The sequence below is a fragment of the Sodiomyces alcalophilus genome, assembly GCF_042370955.1.
Source record: "Sodiomyces alcalophilus JCM 7366 unplaced genomic scaffold ACRALscaffold_1, whole genome shotgun sequence".
Classification (NCBI taxonomy): domain Eukaryota; kingdom Fungi; phylum Ascomycota; class Sordariomycetes; order Glomerellales; family Plectosphaerellaceae; genus Sodiomyces; species Sodiomyces alcalophilus.
The window spans coordinates 1,718,989-1,742,550 of record NW_027263532.1 but is presented as its reverse complement, the minus strand read 5'-3'; the positions used below and the strand labels follow the sequence as shown (position 1 = coordinate 1,742,550).

The 23,562-nt window shown below is 55.6% G+C and overlaps 5 protein-coding genes across 5 annotated transcripts; 3 read left to right on the top strand and 2 right to left on the bottom strand.

Annotated features, from left to right (window-relative positions):
• Positions 1-6: 6 nt before the first annotated feature.
• ACRALDRAFT_2038617 (uncharacterized protein) lies at positions 7-4,694 on the bottom strand (the record flags this gene model as incomplete). The annotated part of the gene is made up of 6 exons (XM_071020892.1): positions 7-1,460; positions 1,537-2,380; positions 2,903-3,080; positions 3,691-4,133; positions 4,281-4,301; positions 4,470-4,694. The coding sequence occupies 6 exons, from the start codon at positions 4,692-4,694 to the stop codon at positions 7-9; spliced, it is 3,165 nt and encodes a 1,054-aa protein (XP_070878868.1).
• Positions 4,695-9,499: 4,805 nt separating this feature from the next.
• On the top strand, positions 9,500-13,280 carry ACRALDRAFT_1079193 (uncharacterized protein). The gene is made up of 2 exons (XM_071018874.1): positions 9,500-9,862; positions 9,932-13,280. The coding sequence occupies exons 1-2, from the start codon at positions 9,621-9,623 to the stop codon at positions 13,170-13,172; spliced, it is 3,483 nt and encodes a 1,160-aa protein (XP_070878867.1). The 5' UTR covers positions 9,500-9,620; the 3' UTR covers positions 13,173-13,280.
• A 207-nt stretch (positions 13,281-13,487) lies between these two features.
• ACRALDRAFT_1074034 (uncharacterized protein) lies at positions 13,488-15,273 on the top strand. Its single transcript, XM_071018190.1, has 2 exons — positions 13,488-14,029; positions 14,125-15,273. Exons 1-2 carry the CDS (start codon positions 13,555-13,557, stop codon positions 14,754-14,756), a joined length of 1,107 nt encoding a protein of 368 aa, XP_070878866.1. The 5' UTR covers positions 13,488-13,554; the 3' UTR covers positions 14,757-15,273.
• Positions 15,274-15,346: 73 nt separating this feature from the next.
• ACRALDRAFT_1060174 (uncharacterized protein) lies at positions 15,347-18,524 on the bottom strand. Its single transcript, XM_071016189.1, has 5 exons — positions 18,269-18,524; positions 17,944-18,043; positions 17,380-17,813; positions 16,711-16,924; positions 15,347-16,644 (listed from the first exon to the last, which is right to left on the bottom strand). Exons 2-5 carry the CDS (start codon positions 17,948-17,950, stop codon positions 15,833-15,835), a joined length of 1,467 nt encoding a protein of 488 aa, XP_070878865.1. The 5' UTR covers positions 17,951-18,043; positions 18,269-18,524; the 3' UTR covers positions 15,347-15,832.
• A 2,325-nt stretch (positions 18,525-20,849) lies between these two features.
• Positions 20,850-23,482, top strand: ACRALDRAFT_1060177 (uncharacterized protein). The gene is made up of 2 exons (XM_071016190.1): positions 20,850-21,589; positions 21,699-23,482. Exons 1-2 carry the CDS (start codon positions 21,137-21,139, stop codon positions 23,226-23,228), a joined length of 1,983 nt encoding a protein of 660 aa, XP_070878864.1. The 5' UTR covers positions 20,850-21,136; the 3' UTR covers positions 23,229-23,482.
• Positions 23,483-23,562: the final 80 nt, after the last annotated feature.

Sequence of the window (23,562 nt, the reverse complement as noted above, 5' to 3'; positions counted from 1 at the left end):
AGTATTTTACAGCCAAGGGGTTCCGTCGCTTTTGCCAGCACCGGGAGCGCCGGGGTGGGTTCCGTTGGTGGGGGGCTCATTTTGGTGCTGAGACTGACCAGAGTGGGCCTGGGCCTGAGATTGGGGCTGAGATTCAGCCTGACCCTGGTGCTGGTGCTGGTGCTGTTGCTGGTTCTGGTCCTGACCTTGTCCCTGTGATGGCCCCTGCTGCTGCTGCTGCCCGTTCCAGCTCATCTGGCCAAGTCGTTGACCCTGGACCTGAGGCGCCGGAATGGCCGGAGGGGGAACTGTAAGCGTGCTGGCAGGCGGATACGACGGTTGCTGGGCCATGGCACTGCCGTTGGGCAGAGGCCCGCCCGAGGTGACAATCGAGTTGTTGTCAACCATGCCGCGGTTGTGCCCGGGCCGCAGAGGGACCTGGCCCTGGGTGTTGTCGGCCGGAGTCGACTGGCCCGCCATGGCGGCCGTCCCGCGGTTGTCATAAGCCTGAATCTTTGCTTGGATGCGCCTGCCATACGGGGTGGATCGGATCGAGGGCAGGAAAGGACGAATGCCTTCCACGAGACGGGCCTTGCCCGAAGGCGTTGCGCAGTCGAGAGCAGTCTGGACCACGTAGTTGGCAAACGAGTCTCGCAAGACGCGGTCGAGCTCACCCGGCACGAGGAGCTCGTCGACAATCATGTCGCGCGACGCATCCAGCGAGCAGCGCAAGCACTTCTCAATCACGTTCGAACTAAACTTGTGGCGAGACAGCTGGCTGATGCGATTGCGGAACATGGCCACCACCGGCTCAGTGAACGCCGGCTCGTTGAGGTCGATGATGTACTGGACCACGTAATTGCCATAGGGATCCTGGACGAGGATAGGCGCGTGTTCCGTGATCTTCCCAATGAGCCAGACCTTCTGCTCGCCATCGGCATGATCAATGCAGCGCTGGAGCACGCAGCAGCCATGGCGATGCGTGCCCACGTCGACGCAGTTGTTGCCAACCGCGTCAAAGATGAACTGGGCATCGATGGCGCTCAGCTTGTTCAGACATTTCTGAATCACGTGGTTGCCGTTGAGGTCCTGAATGAGCTCGACAACGCGGTTGCGAAGGGCCTCGATGATGGTCTCAACCTGGATGGGCAGGGTAACAAACTCAATCATCTTCTGGAGCGCACGGGTGCCGTGCTGGTTCAGCGCAATGCGGACCATGTCGCGCGACGCGTTCTGGACAAGAACCGTGCGCTCCTCATCGTTACAGTACTCCAGGAGCTTCTGGCAGAGGTAGTTGCCGAACGGGTCCGTCATGAGCTCAATGACGTGCTGATTGGTCTCCAGCCAGATCATGTGGACATGGTCGGGATTGCGCTCTTCAAGCTTCCTTTGCAGATAGCGGCATCCGTGCTGGTCCTTGCATAGCTCGTAAATCTGACCTCCGACGTGCTCGAGCGGAAGATTCTGGTACCGGAGCATGGCTATGCGAGAAATTGGGTTAGCTTTGTCATCGATGTAAAGGAGAAAAAAAAGAGTGGGCTCAAAAAGCCAACTAACCTTCGTTGTCAAGCTGGCGACGATTCTGCATCACGCGATGCTGGCTATCGCGGGGCTGGGGCTGGTGGGTGGGATAGTGATTGCCGCCATATCCAGTGTAGTTCTGGGGAGGGTACATGGTGCTCCCGTTGATGTTCAGGCCTTGCATGCCCGTGGCAAGAAAAGGCACGCCAAAGGCCCCAGCGGCGGGAGGGGCAGACGAAGTAGGCGACGGGTAGTTGTTGGAGCCGCCTGGATAAAATCCGTACGACGAGTTGGCGCCAACAGAGCCAGAGGCCGTCGTCGTTGAGCCGCTACCAGGCGAGGTATGGGCGTTGGCGATGCCAGTGGCACTGGGTCCGAAAGGAGCAGCACCACCCTGAAGAGCACCCTGGATAGAGGCATACGCACCCGCCTGGTCGCGAGCAGCCGCGGTGCTGTCGTTGGACAGCTCGCGGTTGTGGCGAGTAGGGACGGCGCCGGCGGGGATTCGGCCCATGCTGGCGTTGTGATTATGGAAGTGCTGCTGAGCATGGTTATTGGCGCCCGAGCCGTTCCGCTCATTGGCAGAGAAAGAGCTCTGCAGACCGGGTGCAGTCACCATGATGGGATTGCCAGAGGGAGACACGACCGAATTGTGATCGTTGGAATTCTCGGGGAAGTACTGCAGGTCGATGGAGTGGTGGATGGTCGAAGAGCGTGATCTTTCGGCCGAAGATGTTACACCGTTGAGCTGCGAGGTATTGATACTCGACAGAGACTGTCGTGCGCGGTGACGGTTAATATTGCCCCAGCCGTTGGAAGACATCTCGGGAGAAGGAGACGGAGACAAGGCAAGGTCAAGAGCAGCAGATGACGCAGAAAGCTGTGCAAAAAGCGTCATAACGTCAACACCAACGGACTCGCAAATTTGATCTTGATGTGGGCGAGACTGGAGTGGTTATGGCAAGAAAGAACAAGAACAATAAATGCAAGCGTGCCGAGTATGTTTTCGGGAAAACGGCACAGGATAAGTAATGAAGGGATATTGAGGTTTTCAGTATGGAAGGTGACAAGAGAGACCAGAGGGGAAAAAAGCAGAGTGTAAGAGGTGTGGTGTAGAACGAGTATAACGAGAAAACAAGAACAATGCAATAGAATAGGTGGGCGTGCAATGATGAATAGCGAGCCCTGATGTGAGTAAGATAGCCAGGAATTTGGTATCTTGGGTAGTTGCCTGCCGTACTTGCCTTTGCCCTTGCCCCCAAGAACAGGGCAGGAAGGGGCAAGAAGTCTTACAACCAGGGCAGGAGCGCACTTGCACCACAAGACAACCACCCAACCAAGGGGGAAGGGAGCGATGAATGGTATCGGAATCAAAAAGGGGTCGGAAAAAAAGATCACGTACCATTTGGTCTTCGCGGCGGACGAGAGTAGGGAAGCTCTCGTCCCTCATGCCTTGACCGTGGCGGGCATCACCAGAGTCGTCCTCGCCGAACAAGAAGCGTGCAGTACCGGTTTGGTCAAGATCGGCACCGTAGAGACCGTTGCGAGATCGAGTTACGGGCATCGAGTAGCGGTTGTAGCTGTATCGGGGACGGTTAGTATTATACCTGTCAGACATGATGATTTCTTTGAAATGGTCAAGTACGGCCGGCGTCAAGACTCTGAAATGTAGAAGGAGTATCAATGTGAAAAAATTATGTGCGAGGAAGAGAGAGAGAGTGTGTGTATGAGTAGGTGAGCGAGGGAGAACAAAAGCCTAGAGTATTTGGAGCCTCTAGATATTGATGAGAGGACTGCCCTCACTCCAAGCCAAGGTCCGCTTCCCTTTATGTGCTCAGGAATCGGAGGGTTTGGTAAAGGGTGAGCCAGGCAAGAGCATGAGAAATTAGAAAAACACCACAGCGGTAAATCATGAACTTTGCAAAAGCCCTACAGCCTTGCGGAATTCGTTGACCTCCCGTTGATAGGTGGGCGAGGAACGAGCAGAAGGAATAGGGCGGGCGGAGGGTAAGTGTGCCAGGGAGAATCTCTTCCAACAGGATTCCCAGGCGGCTTGTGTCGGGCTGAAGCCCCGGGGGGTTCATTGACGCCTTCGAACTCTGACAGGAAGTAACGGCAAGTGCAACCATCGGCTTCGCGGTCTATCGGGACGCCCCAAAAAAGAAGCAAAGAAAAGAAAAGAAAACTCACGCATTGGACGATCGATGACTGCTCGGATCCTGGCGAACAGCCTCTTCCCTCTCCTCGTCGTCGCTGTTCCTCCGCGTGATGGGCATAGAGCGGGAAGGCAGGTGGTGATCCTCGAACGGCACGCGAGAGGCCAACATGCTGGACGGGGGCGAGGTGAGCAGCGAGCCGGATCGAGCGGGTCGATTGAACAGTCCTGGCGGGGATATGAGGCTGGACATGGAGTAGCGGTTGGGGCGGGAAAACATCGAGGGAAAGCCGGAGCTGTCGTGATATTCGGGCGGGGTGGTAGGCTCGGACTGGTGACCCTGCCGGGTCAGGTCGTCTTGCATCTTGGCCAACTCGAGCTCCTCCCGGCGTTGGGCCTGTTCCAGCTTCTGCATTTCCAGCTCGAAGCGCCTCCTCTGCTCTCGAAGGCGTTCATATTCCTGTTTCTTCTTCTCTAACTGCACGGCTATCAGCATTCACCTTCTCCCTCCCATCTCGGTTCGCCCGCTTGGAATCCATGGAGGCGTAAAAAGAGCCCACCGGCCGTGTTGCCTGGAGAATCGTGGTCGAAAGAACAAAGACAGACCAGAGGGAGGTCCACATACCAGTTGGACTTTGTGGTAGCTCTATGATACTCGGGCGTTAGTCAACGTTGCAAATGTCCCGTACACACACTGGCATCTTCCCCCCAAGACTCGTAAGAAAGGAATATGCCGTTGCGACCGAAATTCGAGAAAGAAACCACAGAGGGCTGGCCAAAAGACATGGAGGAGAGCAGGGGTCCCAGAACATACGGTGGGGTCAGGCCCAGAGAGAGGGCCACCACGAGCAGAGATTATAGATGACAGTGTTGGTACACGTCCCGAGTCGGTGGTGAAGCGACGGGGCAGGGATGATCTGAGGTCGGAGTTCGGCGGCGGCAGGCGACTGCCGTTTCGTGGTGGTGAAACAAGGTTATTCATCGAAGGCGACGACTCGGTCCGAGGCGAGTGCTGGGATAGGAAGTGCATCTCGTCCATTTTTTCTTTCTTTTCTTCTACACAACTAGTACACGCCGCAATTGGCAGGGTTGGATTCGTCTATCACTCGTTTCTGGCATCGGTAGAAGCGACGGTCAGCGCAAGGTTCCTCCCGACGAGGTCAACGAAACGGACGAAGCCGACGTATGTTGAGGAGGGAGGAGGGATCGGATGGTAACACCCAAGAGCAACGGGGAGAAAGGGGGGGAATGGTATGAAGAAGAGGAGAGAGTGGAAACGAAACGCCCAGAGGCGGGGCTTGAGGGTTGTTTCTGGGGCTGAGGGGGGCAGTGAAGCTGGCGACGCGGCTCGAGAAGACTGACGAACACTGGCGAGAGACGACTGCAGCGCACAAAGCCAACGATTCTTTTTTTTCCTTATTGTGTTGTCCTTGTGCTTCGCCTGCCAGTCGGTTGGCGAGTGGTCGCGAGTGCGGTCGAATCGGTCGAGTCTTTCGGCTTTAGGTCTTGTGTCCTCCCGCCAACCCTACTCCCTCTCGAGAGCTGCCGCAAAGCCCTACTCACCGTTGCCCGCATGCTAGCTCCCCATGCCAGCGCCAGCTTTTTTTTTTTTCCTGCGAGTCTTCATGCGCAATCCCTGTGACTGGCCATCGAGCTGGTTTACCGACTGGGTAGCGAGCCAACCAGCAAGTAAGCTCCAGCGTAGCTAGCCAGTCCAGCGGGACACACATTGGACGGGGCATCATATCGAGACAGGGCAGAGAAGAGCAAGGAAAAAGGGCGAGTGATATGAAATTGGGAATAGGGATGCGTGTGGACAGCACGAGGTCCAGGGGCAAGACAAGGTCCGAAATGCAACGCAGGGAGAGAGAGGATAGGAGGCAAGACAAGAGAGTTTGGGCGGTCGACGACTTACCTCTTCGCACACGTCCGGCTTAAACAAGTTGCGCTCGTACACGGGGTCTGGAAATCGGAAGTAACGCAGTTGTCGAAGAAGCTGAAATGCTGTTCTCACACATCGCGCCCTGGGCGGCCAGGAGCGACAGGCTGGTGGGAAATAGCCGTCGATAGGGCGATGGAGCGGGAGGCGGGGAGAGAGTGCGAGAGAGAGCGAGAAAGAGGGAAAAGAGGAAAAGAGAATATCGGTACAAAACAAGACAAAGACACGACACGGCCAGACGGCGAGGAGGAACGAAACATGGGATGGGGCCAAGACAGGGGGACAGATCAGAATGGCAAGCACAGACAATAGGCGGCGTGGGTTAAAGACTGTGGACATTGAGACGTGGGGAAACCAAGCCAGCATGGGACGTCAAGGGCACGGCGCGCTATGCCCAAGGTAGCGCCCAGCCATCTCCAATACTCCTCCGTACTCCGTGCCATCTCAGGTACCTACAATGAGTAGGTAGGTACGGGTAGATACTAATTTACACATATACGGATACCCCATTCGTTCACATGGAATTTGAGCAGTAAATGTGGCAAAAATGAGTACCGGGAGGGGACGGACGGGATTGACGCCTCCCTTCAGGCCGACCTCATTAAGGAGATATAAACACCGTATCTTTTAAAGGACGAGGCGCAATGCGATGTCCCAAGTGGAGGAGCCCCATATTACTATTTCTGCCTCTCGGAAGAGAGAACGACAAGTACGAAAAGGAAAAAAAAAAAAAGTTGAGAAGACTCAATGTTCACTAGGTAGTTGAGTTTCTATACCTCTTTTTTTCTTTTTTCCACGTATGCAGCGTCGGACATAGGGCCCGAATATACATACAACGTACAACGTACAGAACGGGAGGGAATTTCGAAGAGATGGGAGTCAAGGAAATGTGACGAGGGTCAACCAGTATTCGGAGCATGAAAGGTTGGGCCAAAAAAAGGGTAGGTATTGTGGTCCACAAACACGTCCACCGCCAACCATCCCCTCGGCTGCTGCTGGACCCCTCGCAATAGGTACAGTCTCCACCGAGGGAGAGCCCCTGGCCCGCCTTGTCGGCTCTACGCACTGGCGTTGAGGCGTTGAGCTTCTAGCGCAGAATGCCTGTGGTATATCTTCCGGATCACTTATTTTCCGGCCAGATTTGCCTGAAGTTCCGGTGCTACACTCTACCTAGGTACCTCGTAACGTACCTACAACGTACCTCACTTGTACCGTCCGTGCCTCCTTGTCCTCCTCCGCCTCCGATCCCACTTTGTCCCTCGTTCGAGAGCGCCCTCGACTCCCACCGACACACCTTCCTGAACTGTAGTCGTCGCCAATTCATGCGGAATCATATGGTGGTCAATTCGTTGTCTAGGGAAAACAGCCCGGCTCATTTCGGAGCTTTCACGGGCCAAGGAGAGAGAAACATGCATTCATTGGAGTAAACAGGGGTTGGATAACCGCACCACGTTGGTGTCTCGCGATATAATCCGAGACGCAGGACCAACGTCTGCAAGACATAGGTGGTACTAGAATATTATGTATCTACACGGCATTCTCTGGACGCTTCACTTCAAAGGCCGCGGCTGCCGCAGATCCCCACGCAGAGTGGCGCTTATAGGTACTTTGCAAAGGATGACCAGTTTGTTTCCTCATGAAGCGAAAGCCAAGAACCTCCTCTTCTCCTCTTCCTAGTCAATGCATGCGCCTGGTCAACCCCCAAGTGCGCGGTTTCTTCTCGTCATGAGGGGCCACTTACAGCCGTGAATAACCCCTCTTCTTCTACTCTACCACGGGGGGAAAAAGAAAGGTAAACCCCCATTGCGAGGATGTGATAGTATTGAGTAATGGAGACGACGATGGGAAGAAGCGGGCTATGTCCTCCGTGGAACACCGCAATACGAGTCGGCGCCTACGAGGTTAGCCCACCAGTCGTCTACATCCCAATGTTTTTGTTGGAGATCCCGCGTCGCCAAAAAGGACTTGGGCTATGCCGTGCACTTTGCCTGGGAACAAAGGTTGTGGCACGCAGGCTGCAACCAATATCCGCTGTGCGTCGCCGCCTGCGAACTGGGGATCCAACATCCATGGGTTCAAGGAGGCCCCCGCCCATTTCTCCTCTCCAGGAATTAATATAAGTAAAAAGGGGTCGTTGTATTAATCCCGCCGCCGTCAAATGTATCGGCAATCCATATCCCCCGCCCTCCTACCCAGTTGGGCCAAGATAGAACGCTAGGCCAGGCAGATGTGCAGACAAGTGCGCCCTCTGCGAATCGATCATCGCTCTGCCGAGAGAGCAACCTCCACTAGGCTGTATTTGGTGAACCTTCAACCCGCATGTTGAGGGGTCTGGGAATGGTCGCGGCCAGGTCTGCATGGAGTAAGATTTCACGAGACACGGGGCAAAGGAGCTTCGTCACTCGCAGGTAGGAGAGGTGTAGTATGGACCAGAGAATTTAGCTATGCTCTCGCCCACCCCCACGCAGCATGCCTTGTTGTCACCCCGCACTCTGGCTGAATCAGCAGGAGCCGTCCAGTTGTCCATCACGTCCATCAAAAACGTTGGAACTGGTCTTGGATTAGAGGCACCAATGCGTTGGTCGTCGTTGTCGCCGTTGTCGTCGTCTCCCTGGTCCAGCGAACAGAGCAAGTGGGGGTGAACCAACAGCACCAAGGCCGCTCGCTGCATGTCAACGACTCCGACGCTAAAATGAAACGGCACCACGGACGCATGTATCCATCCTAGACCTTTCTAAGCAAGTTCACCTTTAGCTGTGTACTTCGTACTCTCCGCCGACAAACAAACCCCCTAGTCAGATAGGCTGTGAAGGTATCTCCTCGGTGATGTGTATTCGATATAGGTGAGGAGTGAGTCGGGCTCGCAGCAAGAATAAACTTCTGGTGACCGTCAGAAGTTCGGCAACGGTGCCAGGGACATCGGCCGGAAATCCATGTAAAAACTGTTGTCCGCCTTGGTGGGATGGATGTAATAAAGTATGGAGTACCTGGTCGATACCCCATATGTGAGGAAAGACCAGAGACAGGCGCGTGCTGTGGAATGCTAGGTAGTCTCATTCATGCTCACAATGGGTGTCTCAGATCCCCACAAGCAACTGCATCATTGCCCACAGCGATGCCATACATACAACGACTTTGTTTGGTTGGTATAATTCGTATAGGATTGACGACTGCAGGCAAATCACAGCGCAGTGTAATCCGACTTGTCAAGGACGGAATATCTGTAACATCGCAGTTGAAGCGAACTTGGCCGACAGAGCGATTTCTCAGTCACCAGACCCCCTCATCTCTGGTCTGTGATCCGTGGTGACTCAAGAAGCTTAAGCCTAGGCTGTCTGTCTGACCTTCACCGACTTTTCAAGGCCCGCACTTGAGTGGGCCGCCGGCGCGTCGCGCTAGCTTCGAGGAATGTTCGAGGAGGAGTACGGTTCCCTGCAAGCCCTTTCATGCAATAAACGCTTTTGCCCATCGTCGAGACGAAATTCGAACAAGAGACCAATGGTACGGCGTCCCTGTTGTAATACCCATCGGTGATTCCAGTTCGTTCTTTTTGGCAGCGACCATGTTGTATGTATTGGGACCTTGATAACAAAGCACAAGTGCTATTCGCTTAACAGCATTTATTTACAGCCGAGTCTGGTGGTGAACTTGGACGGTCAAGACAGGGGAATCGCAAACGTTGTACACTACCTAGGTACTTCGTATAGTGGGCAAAGTCACGTGTGCCATGTCGCTTTTTTCTTTCTTTTTTTGGTGATGATTATTAATCCACTTTGCCCCTCGTCCCCCACCATGAGACGGAGGGGCAGGGCAACTGCAAATTATTAGCACCTGCATACAGCTACAGCGCGTCGTGCCATGGTGGGACGAACCGCTGAACTTTTCCAAGCTCCATCAGCCTCGCCCGAGACTCACTACTCCTGGCCACCGCACCTCACATCGACAACCACCTTACGGCACCCATAGACCGGCGGTCCCTGCAAAGAGCTTGATCATGCTATTTTTGGCATTGTGGTGACCACAAAGATGCCGTACATCGACGACGGCTTTGAGGCCCTCCTGGAGCCTTTCTACAATGGCAAGAAACTCACCGACCCGATATCGACCGCCGAGGATAAGTTCCAGCTTCTACCGGCCTTTCTCAAAGTAAAGGGTCTCGTTAAGCAACACATCGACTCGTACAACTTTTTCGTGGAACACGAGATCAAGAACATTGTGCGAGCAAACCGCACTATCCGGAGCGATGTCAACAGTAGCTTCTGGCTCGAGTGAGTTCCGTGCACTGGCTAGAGAGGCGCATTGCGAGAATAGTTAGGTGTACTGACAATATTCTCAAGGTTCACGGATATTCGGGTGGGAACGCCGAGTCGACTGGATTACAACGATGCCAGAGCACACAATGAGGTGACTCCGATGGAATGCCGTCTGCGAGACATGACATATGCAGCCCCAATCTTCATCGATATCGCCTATATTCGCGACAAGTCCAAAATCGTTCGACGTAATGTGCCTCTTGGCCGTCTCCCCGTCATGCTCAAGTCGTCCAAATGCCGCCTCAACGGAGCCACCAACGCCCAGATGGAGATGATGAACGAATGCCCCCTTGACCCCGGCGGCTACTTCATCGTCAACGGTACCGAGAAGGTCATTCTTATTCAGGAGCAGCTCAGCAAGAACCGAGTCATCGTCGAAGCCGACACGAAAAACAGCATCATCACCGCGTCGGTGACGAGTTCAACCCACGAGCGCAAAACCAAGACCAGTGTTATTTTGAAGAAGGATAAGATCGTCCTCTCCATCAACGTCTTGATGGAGCCGGCTCCTATCGTCATCGTCCTCAAAGCACTGGGAGGCCTGTCCGACATGGAAATCATGCAGCTAGTCGCAGGAGACGACGGCAGGTACCAGGACGACTTCATCATCAACTTTGACGAGGCCAGCCGGCATGGCGTTTATACCCAGCATCAGGCATTGGAGTGGATCGGCGCGCGTGTCAAGATGGGTGGCCGGAATAGATTCCAGCCGAATGCCCAGGCCCGCAAGAACCACATCGAAGAAGGCCTGGATGCGCTCTCGAATCTCATCATCGCCCATATCCCCGTCGAAGGGCTCGATTTTTACCCAAAGGCCATCTACGTGGCCTTTATGACACGTCGCGTCCTCATGGCCCAGACCGACCCCAGCCTCGTCGACGACCGAGACTTTGTCGGCAACAAGCGACTCGAACTCGCAGGCCAGCTCCTTTCGCTGTTGTTTGAAGATTTGTTCAAGCAGTTCTGCGGCAACGTCAAGGCGAGTATCGACAAAGTTCTCAAGAAGGTCAACCGCGCAGTACCTCTGGATGCGGTTACCATGATCAGCAACCACGCCAATAATATCGGGCAGGGGATCAACAGGGCCATCCAGACAGGAAACTGGACGGTAAAGCGGTTCAACATGAACAGGGCTGGTGTCACCCACGTCCTGAGTCGTCTCAGCTATATCAGCGCGTTGGGCATGATGACCCGAATCAACAGCCAGTTCGAGAAGACGCGCAAAGTCAGTGGCCCTAGAGCCCTCCAACCTTCACAATGGGGCATGCTGTGCCCTTCGGATACGCCCGAAGGTGAGGCATGCGGCCTGGTCAAGAACCTGGCGCTGATGACGCATATTACAACCAATGCCGAGGAAGAACCTGTCAAGCACTGGGTATTCACCCTCGATAACGATATCGAACCCGTCAGGAACTTCTCAGGGAACGAGATGCATCGCGAGGGATCCTTCGTCGTCTATATCAATGGCACGCCTTTCGCCTTGACCCGTAACCCCAAACGACTTACGACGAGATTCAGGACCATGAGACGACGGGGCTACATCTCTCCCTTTGTCAGCATCAACATTAATAACCACTTCAGCGCGGTGCACATCGCCACCGACGAAGGGCGCATTTGTCGGCCGTATATTATCGTCAAAAATGGAACCCCGGCGATCAACGAGGAGCAGCTGCGTCTCCTACAGCTCGGCAAGGTTACTTTCGATGATTTCCTCAGGAACAGCGTGGTGGAGTACCTCGACGTCAATGAGGAGAACGATACGTTGATCGCACTCTACGAAAAGGACGTCACTCGGGCCACCACACACCTGGAAATCGAGCCGTTCACCATCCTCGGCGCTGTGGCCGGGCTCATCCCCTTCCCGCACCACAACCAGTCCCCCCGCAATACGTACCAGTGTGCTATGGGTAAGCAAGCGATTGGGGCCATCTCCTACAACCAGTTTAACCGTATCGACACGCTTCTATACACGCTGGTCTACCCGCAGCGACCCATGGTCATATCCAAAACGATCCAGCTCGTACATTACGACAAATTGCCGGCGGGACAGAACGCGACAGTGATCGTCATGTCCTATTCGGGCTACGATATCGAGGACGCTCTGGTGTTGAACAAGGCGTCATGCGACCGCGGGTTCGCACGCTGCCAGGTGTTCCGCAAGTACGCGGCCGAGATGCAGAAGTACCCCAACGGGCGGCGGGAAGTCATCGGCGATCCGGGGTACGAGGGGGACCCCAAAGAGCGGAAGAGAGCGGCTAAGCATCAAGCTCTCGATACCGACGGCCTTGCCATGGTCGGGTATCAGGTCCGTTCCGGCGAGGTCATGGTCAACAAGCAGACGCCACTCGATACTGGCTCGACCAATATCGGAAACGACATGGGCCCGAGCGGGTTCCGCGACTCGTCGATATCGTACCGGATTGCCGAACCAGCGTACATTGACAAGGTGATGATCTCGGAGAGCGAAAAGGAGAACATGGTGGTCAAGGTGCAGACGAGACAGACGAGGCGGCCCGAGTTGGGCGACAAGTTCTCGTCCCGTCACGGCCAAAAAGGCGTTGTGGGCATCATCGTGGATCAAGAGGACCTGCCCTTCTCCGACAGCGGGGTGGTGCCGGACATCATCATGAACCCGCATGGTTTCCCGTCTCGCATGACGGTTGGCAAGCTGCTCGAGTGCCTGACGGGTAAGGCGTCGGTCCTGGACGGGCGGCCAGACTACGGCTTCGGCGACGCGTTCCGGTCGCATCCGGTGGAGGAGATGAGCAAGGTGCTGGTAGAGCACGGGTTCTCGTGGGAGGGCAAGGACTACTTCACGTCCGGGATCACGGGCGAGCCGTGCGAGGCGTACATCTTCAACGGGCCCATCTATTACCAGCGGCTCAAGCACATGGTGCAGGACAAGATGCATTCGCGGTCGCGGGGCCCGCGCGCCATCCTGACCAGGCAGCCTACGGAGGGACGATCGCGCGACGGTGGTCTGCGGTTGGGAGAGATGGAGCGCGACTGTCTGATCGCGTACGGTGCGTCGCAGCTCCTCCTGGAGCGGCTGATGATCAGCTCGGACGGCACGGTGATCGACATTTGCCAGCAATGCGGTCTCTTCGGCTACAAGGGGTACTGCCACACCTGCCGAAGCACAAAGGATGTGACGCAGATGACGATGCCTTATGCTGCCAAGCTGTTGGTCCAGGAGCTGATCAGTATGAATGTGGGCGTCAGGTTGCAGTTGGAGGACGAATTCCCGCATCCAAAGGAGCGATGATTATGATTGAGTATCCTTGATGTATAGTAACTTGGTTCTATAAGCGATAGACGGGATTCAAAAGAATAAGAGGCGTATTGGTCGATGGCGAGTGCTGTCCTACCGACTTGATACCTAGTGAGCGAGATGATGGCCAGGGCTCGGTGCTCGGTACCTTGGTACTTGGGTACTTAGTACTTGGGTACTTAGTACTTGGGTACTTAGTACTTGGGTACATTTGTACACACAAAACACGTGGGCTGGCCAGACTCAGATTCTGACATCATCCCCATTTCGGCGAACGGAATGCTTCTGTGCTTTTCTGTACTTCGTACACTAACATCCACAGTGACTACGAGGGCACCCCCTTTGCCACCCATTCTTTTCAAATGCAGTCACCGCCATGACATCGAAACTCCCCATGAACATGGCCGCCGCCATGCGTATCTCTGGAACGCCGAAGACGAGTTCCCTCTTCACCTCTTGCCGGGCCCTTACGACTGCAGCACCGCACAGTGTGGCCCCATTTCGGTCGTTCAAGACCTCAAGCTCTTCCAGCTCTGCAACAGCCGAAGCTGCAGGTACGGCTGCAGGCACAGCTCCCACTCTCACACGGCGTGACACCTCTACAAATACTACAGAGGCTTCACCACGGACGACGACGACAATACCGGGCTCGACCGAACCGACCGCTGCATCCCTTGGCCATCTCGCCCAAGCCCAATCGACGACCCTACCACAAGCACGAGGCCAAGGGGATCGGCTTCCCGAGCAATATTTCGACCCGTCCAACATTTCAAACGAATCTGCAGATGGAAACTCTACCCCCGGGTCGCATGGCAAGCCGCCAGACGACAACAGGGCCAATCTAGGTCGAAGTGAGAGCTTTCCCCTTTTCTTTGCATCACAATTCTCTTCCTCTGTTTCCCCGATTGGAAACCAGAACAAAGCTAACCACCGCGTTCGCATCTAGCCCTTCGCATCCTCCAGGACCGCCTCCCGAGTCTCCTCCAGACCCCGCTTCAACAAGACATCCTCGCCCCCAACATCTCCCTCCACCTCTTCCCCTCCACGCACCCGCACCTCCCCACCGTCTCGGGCCGCGTAGCCTACACCGCCGCCCTCTGGACCTCCCCCATCGCCTGGAACCGCGTCCCCGTCATCGGCAACGTAAAGCTCAGCATCCTCTCCGCCCGCATGACCCGGGAGCCTGTCCCCGGCGCCCCGCTCCGCCAGGGGAGTGTCCCCGAGCAGCTCGTCGTCCGGTGGTGCACCTGCGGCGGTCCAGGACATGGATCACACGACCACGACGTCCCCGCCGCCTCGGGGCCCCTTAGCAACCTCAATAATCATAATAATAGCAGGAGGGACAAGGAGAAGCATTTTTCCGGCCTCTTCATCTTCCAGTTCGACCGCGAGGGCCGCATCCTCAGCCACACCATCGAGACCGTCGAGGGCGGCGGCGACTGGGAGAAGGGAATGGGCGCCAAGTTCGTCGGTCTCACGGATTGGCTTCTGGGCGGCTTGGGCAGGGGAGAGCCGGCCCCGGCCTTTCGGCGCTTGCCTGGTCGCTTCTCTGGGCCCCGGCCCTCAGAAGAGGGATAGGGAGAAGAAATAATGGAAGTGCGGAGCTGTAAGGAAAGAAGTTCAAAGTCACAAAGGTGTGGAGAAAAGGAGGAAACATACAAAAAGGAATAATGAGACTTGGAGCTTTGATGCGATGGAAATGGAAACGGGCGACACTACGAACCTACCCTTTTCTTCCTTCGCTTTTGAGGCTGCTTTTCAAGTCTGGATCTGTACCATAGCATCTTGGTGGTGGTGTTCTTCTCGGCGCAAGGTGCGGATAGAATTTTCGCGCGAGGCAGACAGGATGGATGGACGGGTGGATTCTTCTCTCTTTTGACGATTTGTATTCCAAATCTTGGGCGTCGGGGGGCATAGATTTCGTGTGATGGGAGCGCGTCCAACTCTGCTCTTGATGGGTATCTAGATGGTCAGGTCCTCTCCCCTTACGTGGATACGTTTGTGCGCTTGCACAACTTGAATGTATATTATCGACAACGCACCGAGGTGATTCTCTTTGACCTGAGTCCCTGTGAGTTACTCCTTGACATTTCCCTCTAATCTCGGAATATCGCCAACAGGCCACTGGAAGTGTGAGTTGGTAGAAATGTCGTCTTCTACAGGGAAATCGGTGTGTCTACAGGCAAGGAGCAGTGAGATATTCGACTCTTCTTCGGCATGGTCAAATTGCGAGAGCTATTATACTTCAGCACTTGCCACAAAAGAGGATGTTTCTAGATCCCCTCGCACTTCAATAACAGTATGTGCTCCCTCCCACTCCACCAAGACTTACTCCCAATAGCTTCACGTCATCGCAGAGACTCGATAATTCTGGTAGAAGAACATGGGAATATCACATTACAAAGCGTCCGCTATGTGCCCGTCTAAACCTCAACCGGATGCCTCCGAGGCCACGCGCACCTATACATGGCAGCAAAAGAAAGCTCATCTAGGTCTCTCTACCCAGTCCCCCGGGAGCATGTAACCGCAAGTCCTGCAACCAGGAGAGAGGGGCGCCGCAAGCAGGCAAAGCAACCCCTCGCGTCTGCATGATGTGCAGCGTCTTTATCTAACCCAGCATGTCCCAGGCTACATGCTACAACGCCTTTTTCTTTCTAACCCTGGAATTCTTGCATTCCGCTCTCCTCCCACTTGCCGGGAATCAGAGCCAGGGGCACGATGCCGGAGACGTGCATCTCGGGGCCGAAGATCTTTGCGTTCAGGCCAAGCTCCTGAGTGGCCGCCTTCATGTTCTTGAGACCCTCCTGGTAGTTGGGACCAGCACGGCGGACCCAGATCTGAGTGTTGTGCTCGTTCAGGGTGACGGCGTACTCCCGCAGGGCGCGGATGACGCCCTTGAAGGTGCTGGCAACGTTGGTGAAGTTGGCAATACCGCCACCAATGAAGAGGACCTTGCCCTTGTCGGACATGGGGGCGCGGAGCATAAGGTCGAGCACGGTGCGGGCGTAGTGGTAGGTCTGCGATTCGGTGGGGGCACCCGAGTACTCGCCGTAGTTGGCAAGCTCCTCGGCGAAACCAGCCGAGGCGATGGCATCGGCGTACACGACCGAGGCACCACCACCAGCAACGAGAGTCCAGATACGGCCCTCGGCGTTGAGGACCGTCAGCTTCAGAGAAGCACCAGTCTTGGCATCGAGGTCGGCGATGTAGGCCTCCTCCTTGGACAGCTCACGGCCGAAAGGCGCGGGGAAGTCCAGGGGCGGGCCGGCATCGATGTTGACCTTGTCCTCGGCGGGGGCGACGTTGGTCAGACCCAGCGCAGCTGGTGACCGGGCAATGGCCCACTTGACACCGCACTCAAAGTCGGCCGTCTGATCGATCTTGGCAGCAAGGTCAAGGAAGTGAACAGTTGCCGAGGTGGCGTCCTCGTTGGGAATGACGACCAGCGGGTTGATCTCCAGGTAGGCTAGCACCAGTCAGTTAGGGTGGCTCTTTTTGGTTTTTCCCATGAACGCAAGAGGAGGCCACTCACTAAAGTTGCATTCCGCGTAGACGGCGTACAAGCGGCTGATAAAGTCGACAAGCACGTTGTGTAGGCCCTTGGGCACCTTGTGAAGCAGGGTCGAGGCGATCACCTCGTTGGACGGGTACTCCTCAAGGTCAACGGGGATGAGCAGCTTCTCGGCCTTGGCATCGACATCGCCGACATCGACACCACCCTCATGTGTGAAGAGAATCCAGTCGCCCTGAACGGTGCAAACAGACTGGTTAGCTTAGTGGTCTCAACAAGCCGAGGGGCGCCATTGAGAGTATCCGATGTTAGGGCTGGGCCTTCGTGTCGAGGCGGTTCCGCGTTTGCTTCTCAAAACCTTCCGTTCGCCGAAAATATGATAGAGCCCACTTTTCAGCAACGGGAAGTCGTGGACATATCGGCCTTTCAAGGAACGACCGTATTCCGCTTGCGCATCGACACCCTGCCTCTTCTTTTTCCCCCCTTCGTTCTGGTCCCTCAAGCAGAGACGAGTCCACCGAGAACGACAGGCAACGTCCGCATGGGATGGTCCCGTCAAGGGCGGTTCCGCGAAATCGGCGTCCGGCAGCAAAAATAACACCGCCCCTTCTCGATATCCCCCAGCCCTTTCCCATCGGATGACCGACTCGACGCATAACGGAAATCGAAATCACAAGAGAGACGACTCACCTCACGGACGCTCATGATGTTGATGTAGTACTCAGTATCCTGAGGATGAGGGACGAAAGGCTCGACGAGGAAAGACCGCAGAACACCGGTAACATGCTCGACCTGCTGGGGCTTGCCGGCGCGCTCGGCAACCCAGGCCCTCGCCTCGGCCCAGGTCTTGTTAAGGGCCAGGAGACCGCTCTTGCCTCGCCTCTTGATCAGCTGGTCGGGCTTCGCGACGAACTTGGCATCGGGGTGAAGAAGCCAGGGGTAGGTGAGCTCGGCCTGGTTAAGGACATCCTCGACGTTGGCATCCTCGGGGAACTTGAGCGCGGCTAGTCTGGGGGGAGGGTTGTGCTTGGTCGGAGGAGGGAGAGGAGTGGGCTTGAAGACGGGGCTCCGGGTGAGGTGGTAGTTGAGGATGGCCTTGCCGTCGGCCTCGTAAATGCTCTTGGCTGTGCGCAAAGGTTAGCCCCCAGCCCAGCTACTTCCATGTGCTCACTGCAGCTCGACGAGGCGCCGATGGGACGGATGTCGAGCGCCCGCGAGAGCATTGAGCAACAAGAGGGAGAATCTACTACTTGCCGGACATTATGCCGGTTCGAAGGTGAGGTAAGTTGCGGAGGAACCGGTTTCCTTCAGTCGAAACAACAAGGAGTGCGTTCGGATAGTCTTGTTTCGTGAGCTGCGATGAAGCCGGTCAGCAGCTGAGGTTGAAAGATTGGCTTTGAGCCTGGTTTATCACAAAGCGCCACTGGTTCAATTGGTTGCGTTTGGTCTTGTCTCGAAAAAGCTCGAGTCGACAGCCGTGGTGCAGCTCGAAGAGACGGATAGAAAAAAAAAGTCAAACGCAATGGCAGGTAATTGCGACGAGGGGCCGACTCGAGGTCGAGATTCCGAATTTACTTACCGACTCTGGATCAGACGAATGGGCTAGCAGGCGAGCGCTTGGATGCTAGAAGAGCGGTGTTGTGTTGTTTGTGAGTGACAGGGGGAGAAAGAGGTTGAAAAAGGTGAAGGCGGTGAGGTGATGAAAGGAGAAAGTCGCACTTTGGAAACGGCGATGATGATTGGGAACACGCAAGAGCAAATGTGTCAAAGCGACAGCTGGGCCAGGCAGGTTCAGTGGAGGGGGAGGAGAGAGCGGAAGAAAGATGATCGTCAGCCCTTTCAAAATTTGGAAGGGGGGGGGGTTCGAGGGGAGGGGTCGAATTGTAGGGAAAAGGGAGGGGAGGGGGGTGTGCCGGGAAAGCTCAGGGCGGTCAGGTACTGGCGAGGCGGACCTCCGTCGGTCTCAGTCAGTTGGCAGGGGCCGGAGCGGAGCAGGATCGGAGGGGGATCCAGCCGGCAGGAAGGTGGCAGTGGCATGGTCGAGAAGGAGAAGAGGGGGGTGTGGTTAAAACGAGGGGTCCTGTACCCTCATGCCATACGTTGTACCACGTACTACGTACGCACTAACCACGCTTTCCACGCCAAACGGAAAAAGCTTTGGGGGCGATGCCGACCACTACCAATACAATGTACCGACCGATTATTCACGCTGGAAGCCGTGATAGGCTAGCGCCAAGACCCCGAGAATACAATGGACGACGACCACCTACCGGATTGCCCGACCACTAGATGTACCAGTACATACTCAGCCTAGCACTGGGCCCTCAACGGTTTTTTACGAATGTGGACCTCAGCTAGGGCAACACTCGCTATTGATTTTTTTTTTCTTTTTTGGTTTGACGAGTATTGTGCTTGTCATGTCTGCGGCTTTGGCTCAATTTGGCGCGGTCGTACCAAGAAGGGGCAAAAAAGGGGGGAAGGGGAGATATCTGCCTTGAACTATTTTCGTCCGCCAGTGCGACCTCCTTTCATCTTCGGCCTAGTTGCGCCTCTTCGTTCGTCGCCCTATTTTCATCTTCGGGTCGGTCCCGACCAGGGGCGGGAATTCCCTCGGGTGAGAGCCATGGTAGAGGGAAGCTGCGCGATTACTGAGTAGTTGCGGACGGCGGCTTGTACTTTTGAGGATGGCTTGGACATGGACGGCGCGGATGGCGTGTCCCCACTGATTGTCTATTTGTCGAAAAACAATGCACCGAATAGACACTCCCAGCGATGTCGCTTCTCCCGATCATCGGCGGATGTTGGATTGTGGATGACCGACCGACCACGGAGCCGGCGGCTGTCCGATCATCTACGAAGTAGCGTCTGCATCACCATTCTCTCTCCCATTTTTGTCTCTTCTTTTCCTCTTCTCACTTGTTAAAGTACTGTTAGTATCTTATACAATACATTCCTGTCGAGATCTTCCTGTCGTTGCTCTTCCATTGCCCGAGACTACTTTTACACACGACTTGTATGGTCAAGTCCGGCCAAGGGCCTGGGCCTCTTTGCTTCCCAGTGACAAATTCCTATGGACCCTGGAATAAAGCGGGGACTCAAACATGTACTGGTACCTCTACTTTGCGCCTGGGCGGTCAGTGGCACTACTAGTCAGGGGCGTTGTCTTGGACGAACAAAGTCTTGTTGTCTTATTAAGATTCAACACGTCGTGCATGGCCCTCGGACCGCTTGGTGGTCGGGGCATATTCTCAACTCAATTGGCATCTTCCCCAACTTTTGTGAGGCGATTGCACATTTGTCGTCATCACCCATTCACCAATTCCACGCCAACCCGCCCGAATCCCCAACGCTGCCGACCACCAGGAGAGTGCATTCCGACTGGACTGCACTCTGTACGTGGGGTAGACCGGCCGAGGACCTACGGACTAGTACTTACTCATACCAGCCCGGTTCTCATCGACTTCATTGATGGACCGTCCATCGACCTGGCTCGTCAGACGAACTCTCTAGACTTTGCGAATATCTCGCCTTGTTGATTCTATTCTCGTCCAAACTCGATCTACCCATTCCGGATTTGATCGTACACACCTCCGTTAGCCGTCAAAACCTACGGCATCCGGAGTACAGGAATACCAAGTACTGCTTTTACAGTAATACCGGGCCCCTAGCGTTGATCCACGCGCCGTCAATTTGTATACCATCGTACCTACATTGTACTCCTGCCCTCTCGGCCTTCATGTAAGCCAGCCCTTCCATACTCCGTATGTACGGCATTCTGCTCCCTTCAGTCATCTTCCATCCCCCGACTTCCTTCCTCCGTAAAGGTCCGTCACCATGGAATGTGCCTCATTTGGCCTTCCTACCACTTCCCTCCAACTCCTGATTACCCCTCGTTCGGCCTCTTCTTTAACTCCCTTCCTTCCTTCGCCCCTCCATGTCTCTCTCCATCCTTTTCTTGAGCGACATACGAAGTACGAGAATCCCTGCAGTCGACTTGATCCTACCGCTGCCCCACCAAGTTTATAGCCACACCCCCCTCCCCACCCCTTTTTGATCGTTCTCTCAAGTACCTCCAGTACGTACCTGTAATTATTAGTGGCCGTCCCTGCCAAACAGTCCCCTCGTAAAGCCAATTGCAATTCCACCGCCCACCAAGTTCACTACCACCTAAGCTTCTTGCCGATTTCTCAACTTCCCCCCATTCCTCTTTTCCTCTTCACCGTCTATCCGTTACCATCCCCTTCTCACATCTTCGCAACTCTCCGTCAAGCCCTTGGAGGCCATTTTTTTACGACCTTGCTTTTGTTGCTCAGGATATTATCATCTGGGCTTCAATCGACTAACTTGCCCTGCTAACAATCGTCGGGCCAGTTTACTTTTTTTTTCCTCTCCCCCCACCTGTTAACAGATACCCACGAGCGAGCGTAACTCGTCCCCGCCGAACACCATGTCTTCGTCCGTGAATGGCGCCAACGCCACGTCCGGTGGCCTGTCGGCAAACGACAAGATTCAGCGTTTCGGTGCCCCTAGCCGGCCTCTGAGCCCCCTGCCTTCACATGCGCTCTTCAGCGAAAAGACCAGATGCTTCGTCTACGGCCTGCAGCCCCGCGCCGTCCAGGGCATGCTCGACTTCGACTTCATCTGCAAGCGCAAGACCCCTTCGGTCGCCGGTATCATCTACACCTTCGGTGGTCAGTTCGTGAGCAAGATGTACTGGGGCACCAGCGAGACCCTTCTGCCCGTTTACCAGGAGGTCCCCAAGGCCATGGCCAAGCACCCGGACGTCGATGTTGTCGTCAACTTTGCCTCGTCTCGAAGTGTCTACCAGTCCACCATGGAGCTCATGGAGTATCCCCAGATCAAGACCATTGCCATCATTGCCGAGGGCGTGCCTGAGCGCGTGAGTAGTAGTGCCCTTTCTCTTCCAGAGGGGAGTGGGTGGGGTGGGGGTTTGGTCCCATGGCAGTCGGGGAACAGGAAAAAGGCTAACATGGTCGTCATGAAAACAGCGCGCTCGTGAGATTGCCCACAAGGCGAACAAGAAGGGCGTCACCATCATTGGCCCTGCCACCGTGGGTGGCATCAAGCCCGGTTGCTTCAAGATTGGTAACACTGGTGGCATGATGGACAACATTGTCGCGTCCAAGCTCTACCGCAAGGGCTCCGTCGGCTACGTCTCCAAGTCCGGCGGCATGTCTAACGAGTTGAACAACATCATTTCCACCAACACCGACGGTGTGTACGAGGGTGTGGCCATCGGCGGTGACCGCTATCCCGGAACTACCTTCATCGACCACCTGCTCCGCTACCAGGCCGATCCCGACTGCAAGATCCTTGTGCTGCTCGGCGAGGTCGGTGGTATCGAAGAGTACAAGGTGATCGACGCCGTCAAGCAGGGCATCATCACCAAGCCCATCGTTGCCTGGGCCATTGGTACCTGCGCCAGCATGTTCAAGACCGAGGTCCAGTTTGGCCACGCCGGTGCCTTTGCCAACTCGACTCTCGAGACGGCCAAGACCAAGAACGAGAAGATGAGGGAGGCTGGCTTCTACGTCCCTGACACCTTCGAGGACATGCCTCAGATGCTCAAGCAGCTGTACGAGAAGCTGGTCCAGGAGGGCACCATCGTGCCCCAGCCCGAGCCCGTCGTGCCTAAGATCCCCATTGACTACTCGTGGGCCCAGGAGCTTGGTCTCATCCGTAAGCCTGCCGCCTTCATCTCCACCATTTCCGACGACCGTGGCCAGGAGCTCCTATACGCCGGCATGCCCATCTCGGACGTCTTCAAGGAGGACATTGGCATTGGCGGCGTCATGTCGCTCCTGTGGTTCCGCCGTCGCCTGCCCGAGTACGCCTCCAAGTTCCTCGAGATGGTCCTCATGCTCACCGCCGACCACGGCCCTGCCGTCTCCGGTGCCATGAACACCATCATCACCACTCGTGCCGGCAAGGACCTCATCAGCTCGCTCGTCGCCGGTCTCCTGACCATTGGTTCTCGCTTCGGTGGTGCCCTGGACGGCGCCGCCGAGGAGTTCACCAAGGCCTTCGACAAGGGCCTCAGCCCTCGCGAGTTTGTCGACACTATGCGCAAGCAGAACAAGCTCATCCCCGGCATTGGCCACCGTGTCAAGTCGCGCAACAACCCCGACCTGCGTGTCGAGCTGGTCAAGGAGTACGTCAAGGCCAAGTTCCCCAGCACCAAGCTCCTCGACTACGCCCTGGCCGTCGAGACGGTCACCACCTCCAAGAAGGACAACCTCATCCTCAACGTCGACGGCTGCATTGCTGTCTGCTTTGTCGACCTCCTCCGCAACTGCGGCGCCTTCTCCACCGAGGAGGCCGAGGACTACCTCAAGATGGGTGTCCTCAACGGTCTGTTCGTGCTCGGCCGCTCCATTGGCCTGATCGCCCACTACCTAGACCAGAAGCGGCTGCGCACCGGCCTGTACCGCCATCCTTGGGATGACATTACGTACATCCTGCCCCAGGTCGGCGCTGGTCCTCCGGGCGCCGAAGGCAGAGTCGAGGTGCAGATGTAAGCGGGGGCAGTGGCTGGGAACGGGACGGGACGGGCATGGAGCCGCCGGGAATGCACGGGTTTGCCGTTCTGATAATAGAGCAAGGGAGCAATGGGTACTTGACCTGGTAACGAGGGGGTCTGGGACTAGAAAGCGCTTTTTGTACGACCAGCTATGTGCAATGTACGTACGGTTGCGTGCTGGTAGATCCTTATATTTTTAACATTGTAGCTATTTCGCTTCTTTCGATGCCTAATATGAGTGTCATGGCCGATATGTGATTGTGATTCTTGTCATCTTGTGTCGAGAACTGAGGATTCAATGTTTCTATGTGTAGAATGTACCTTGCTTCAAA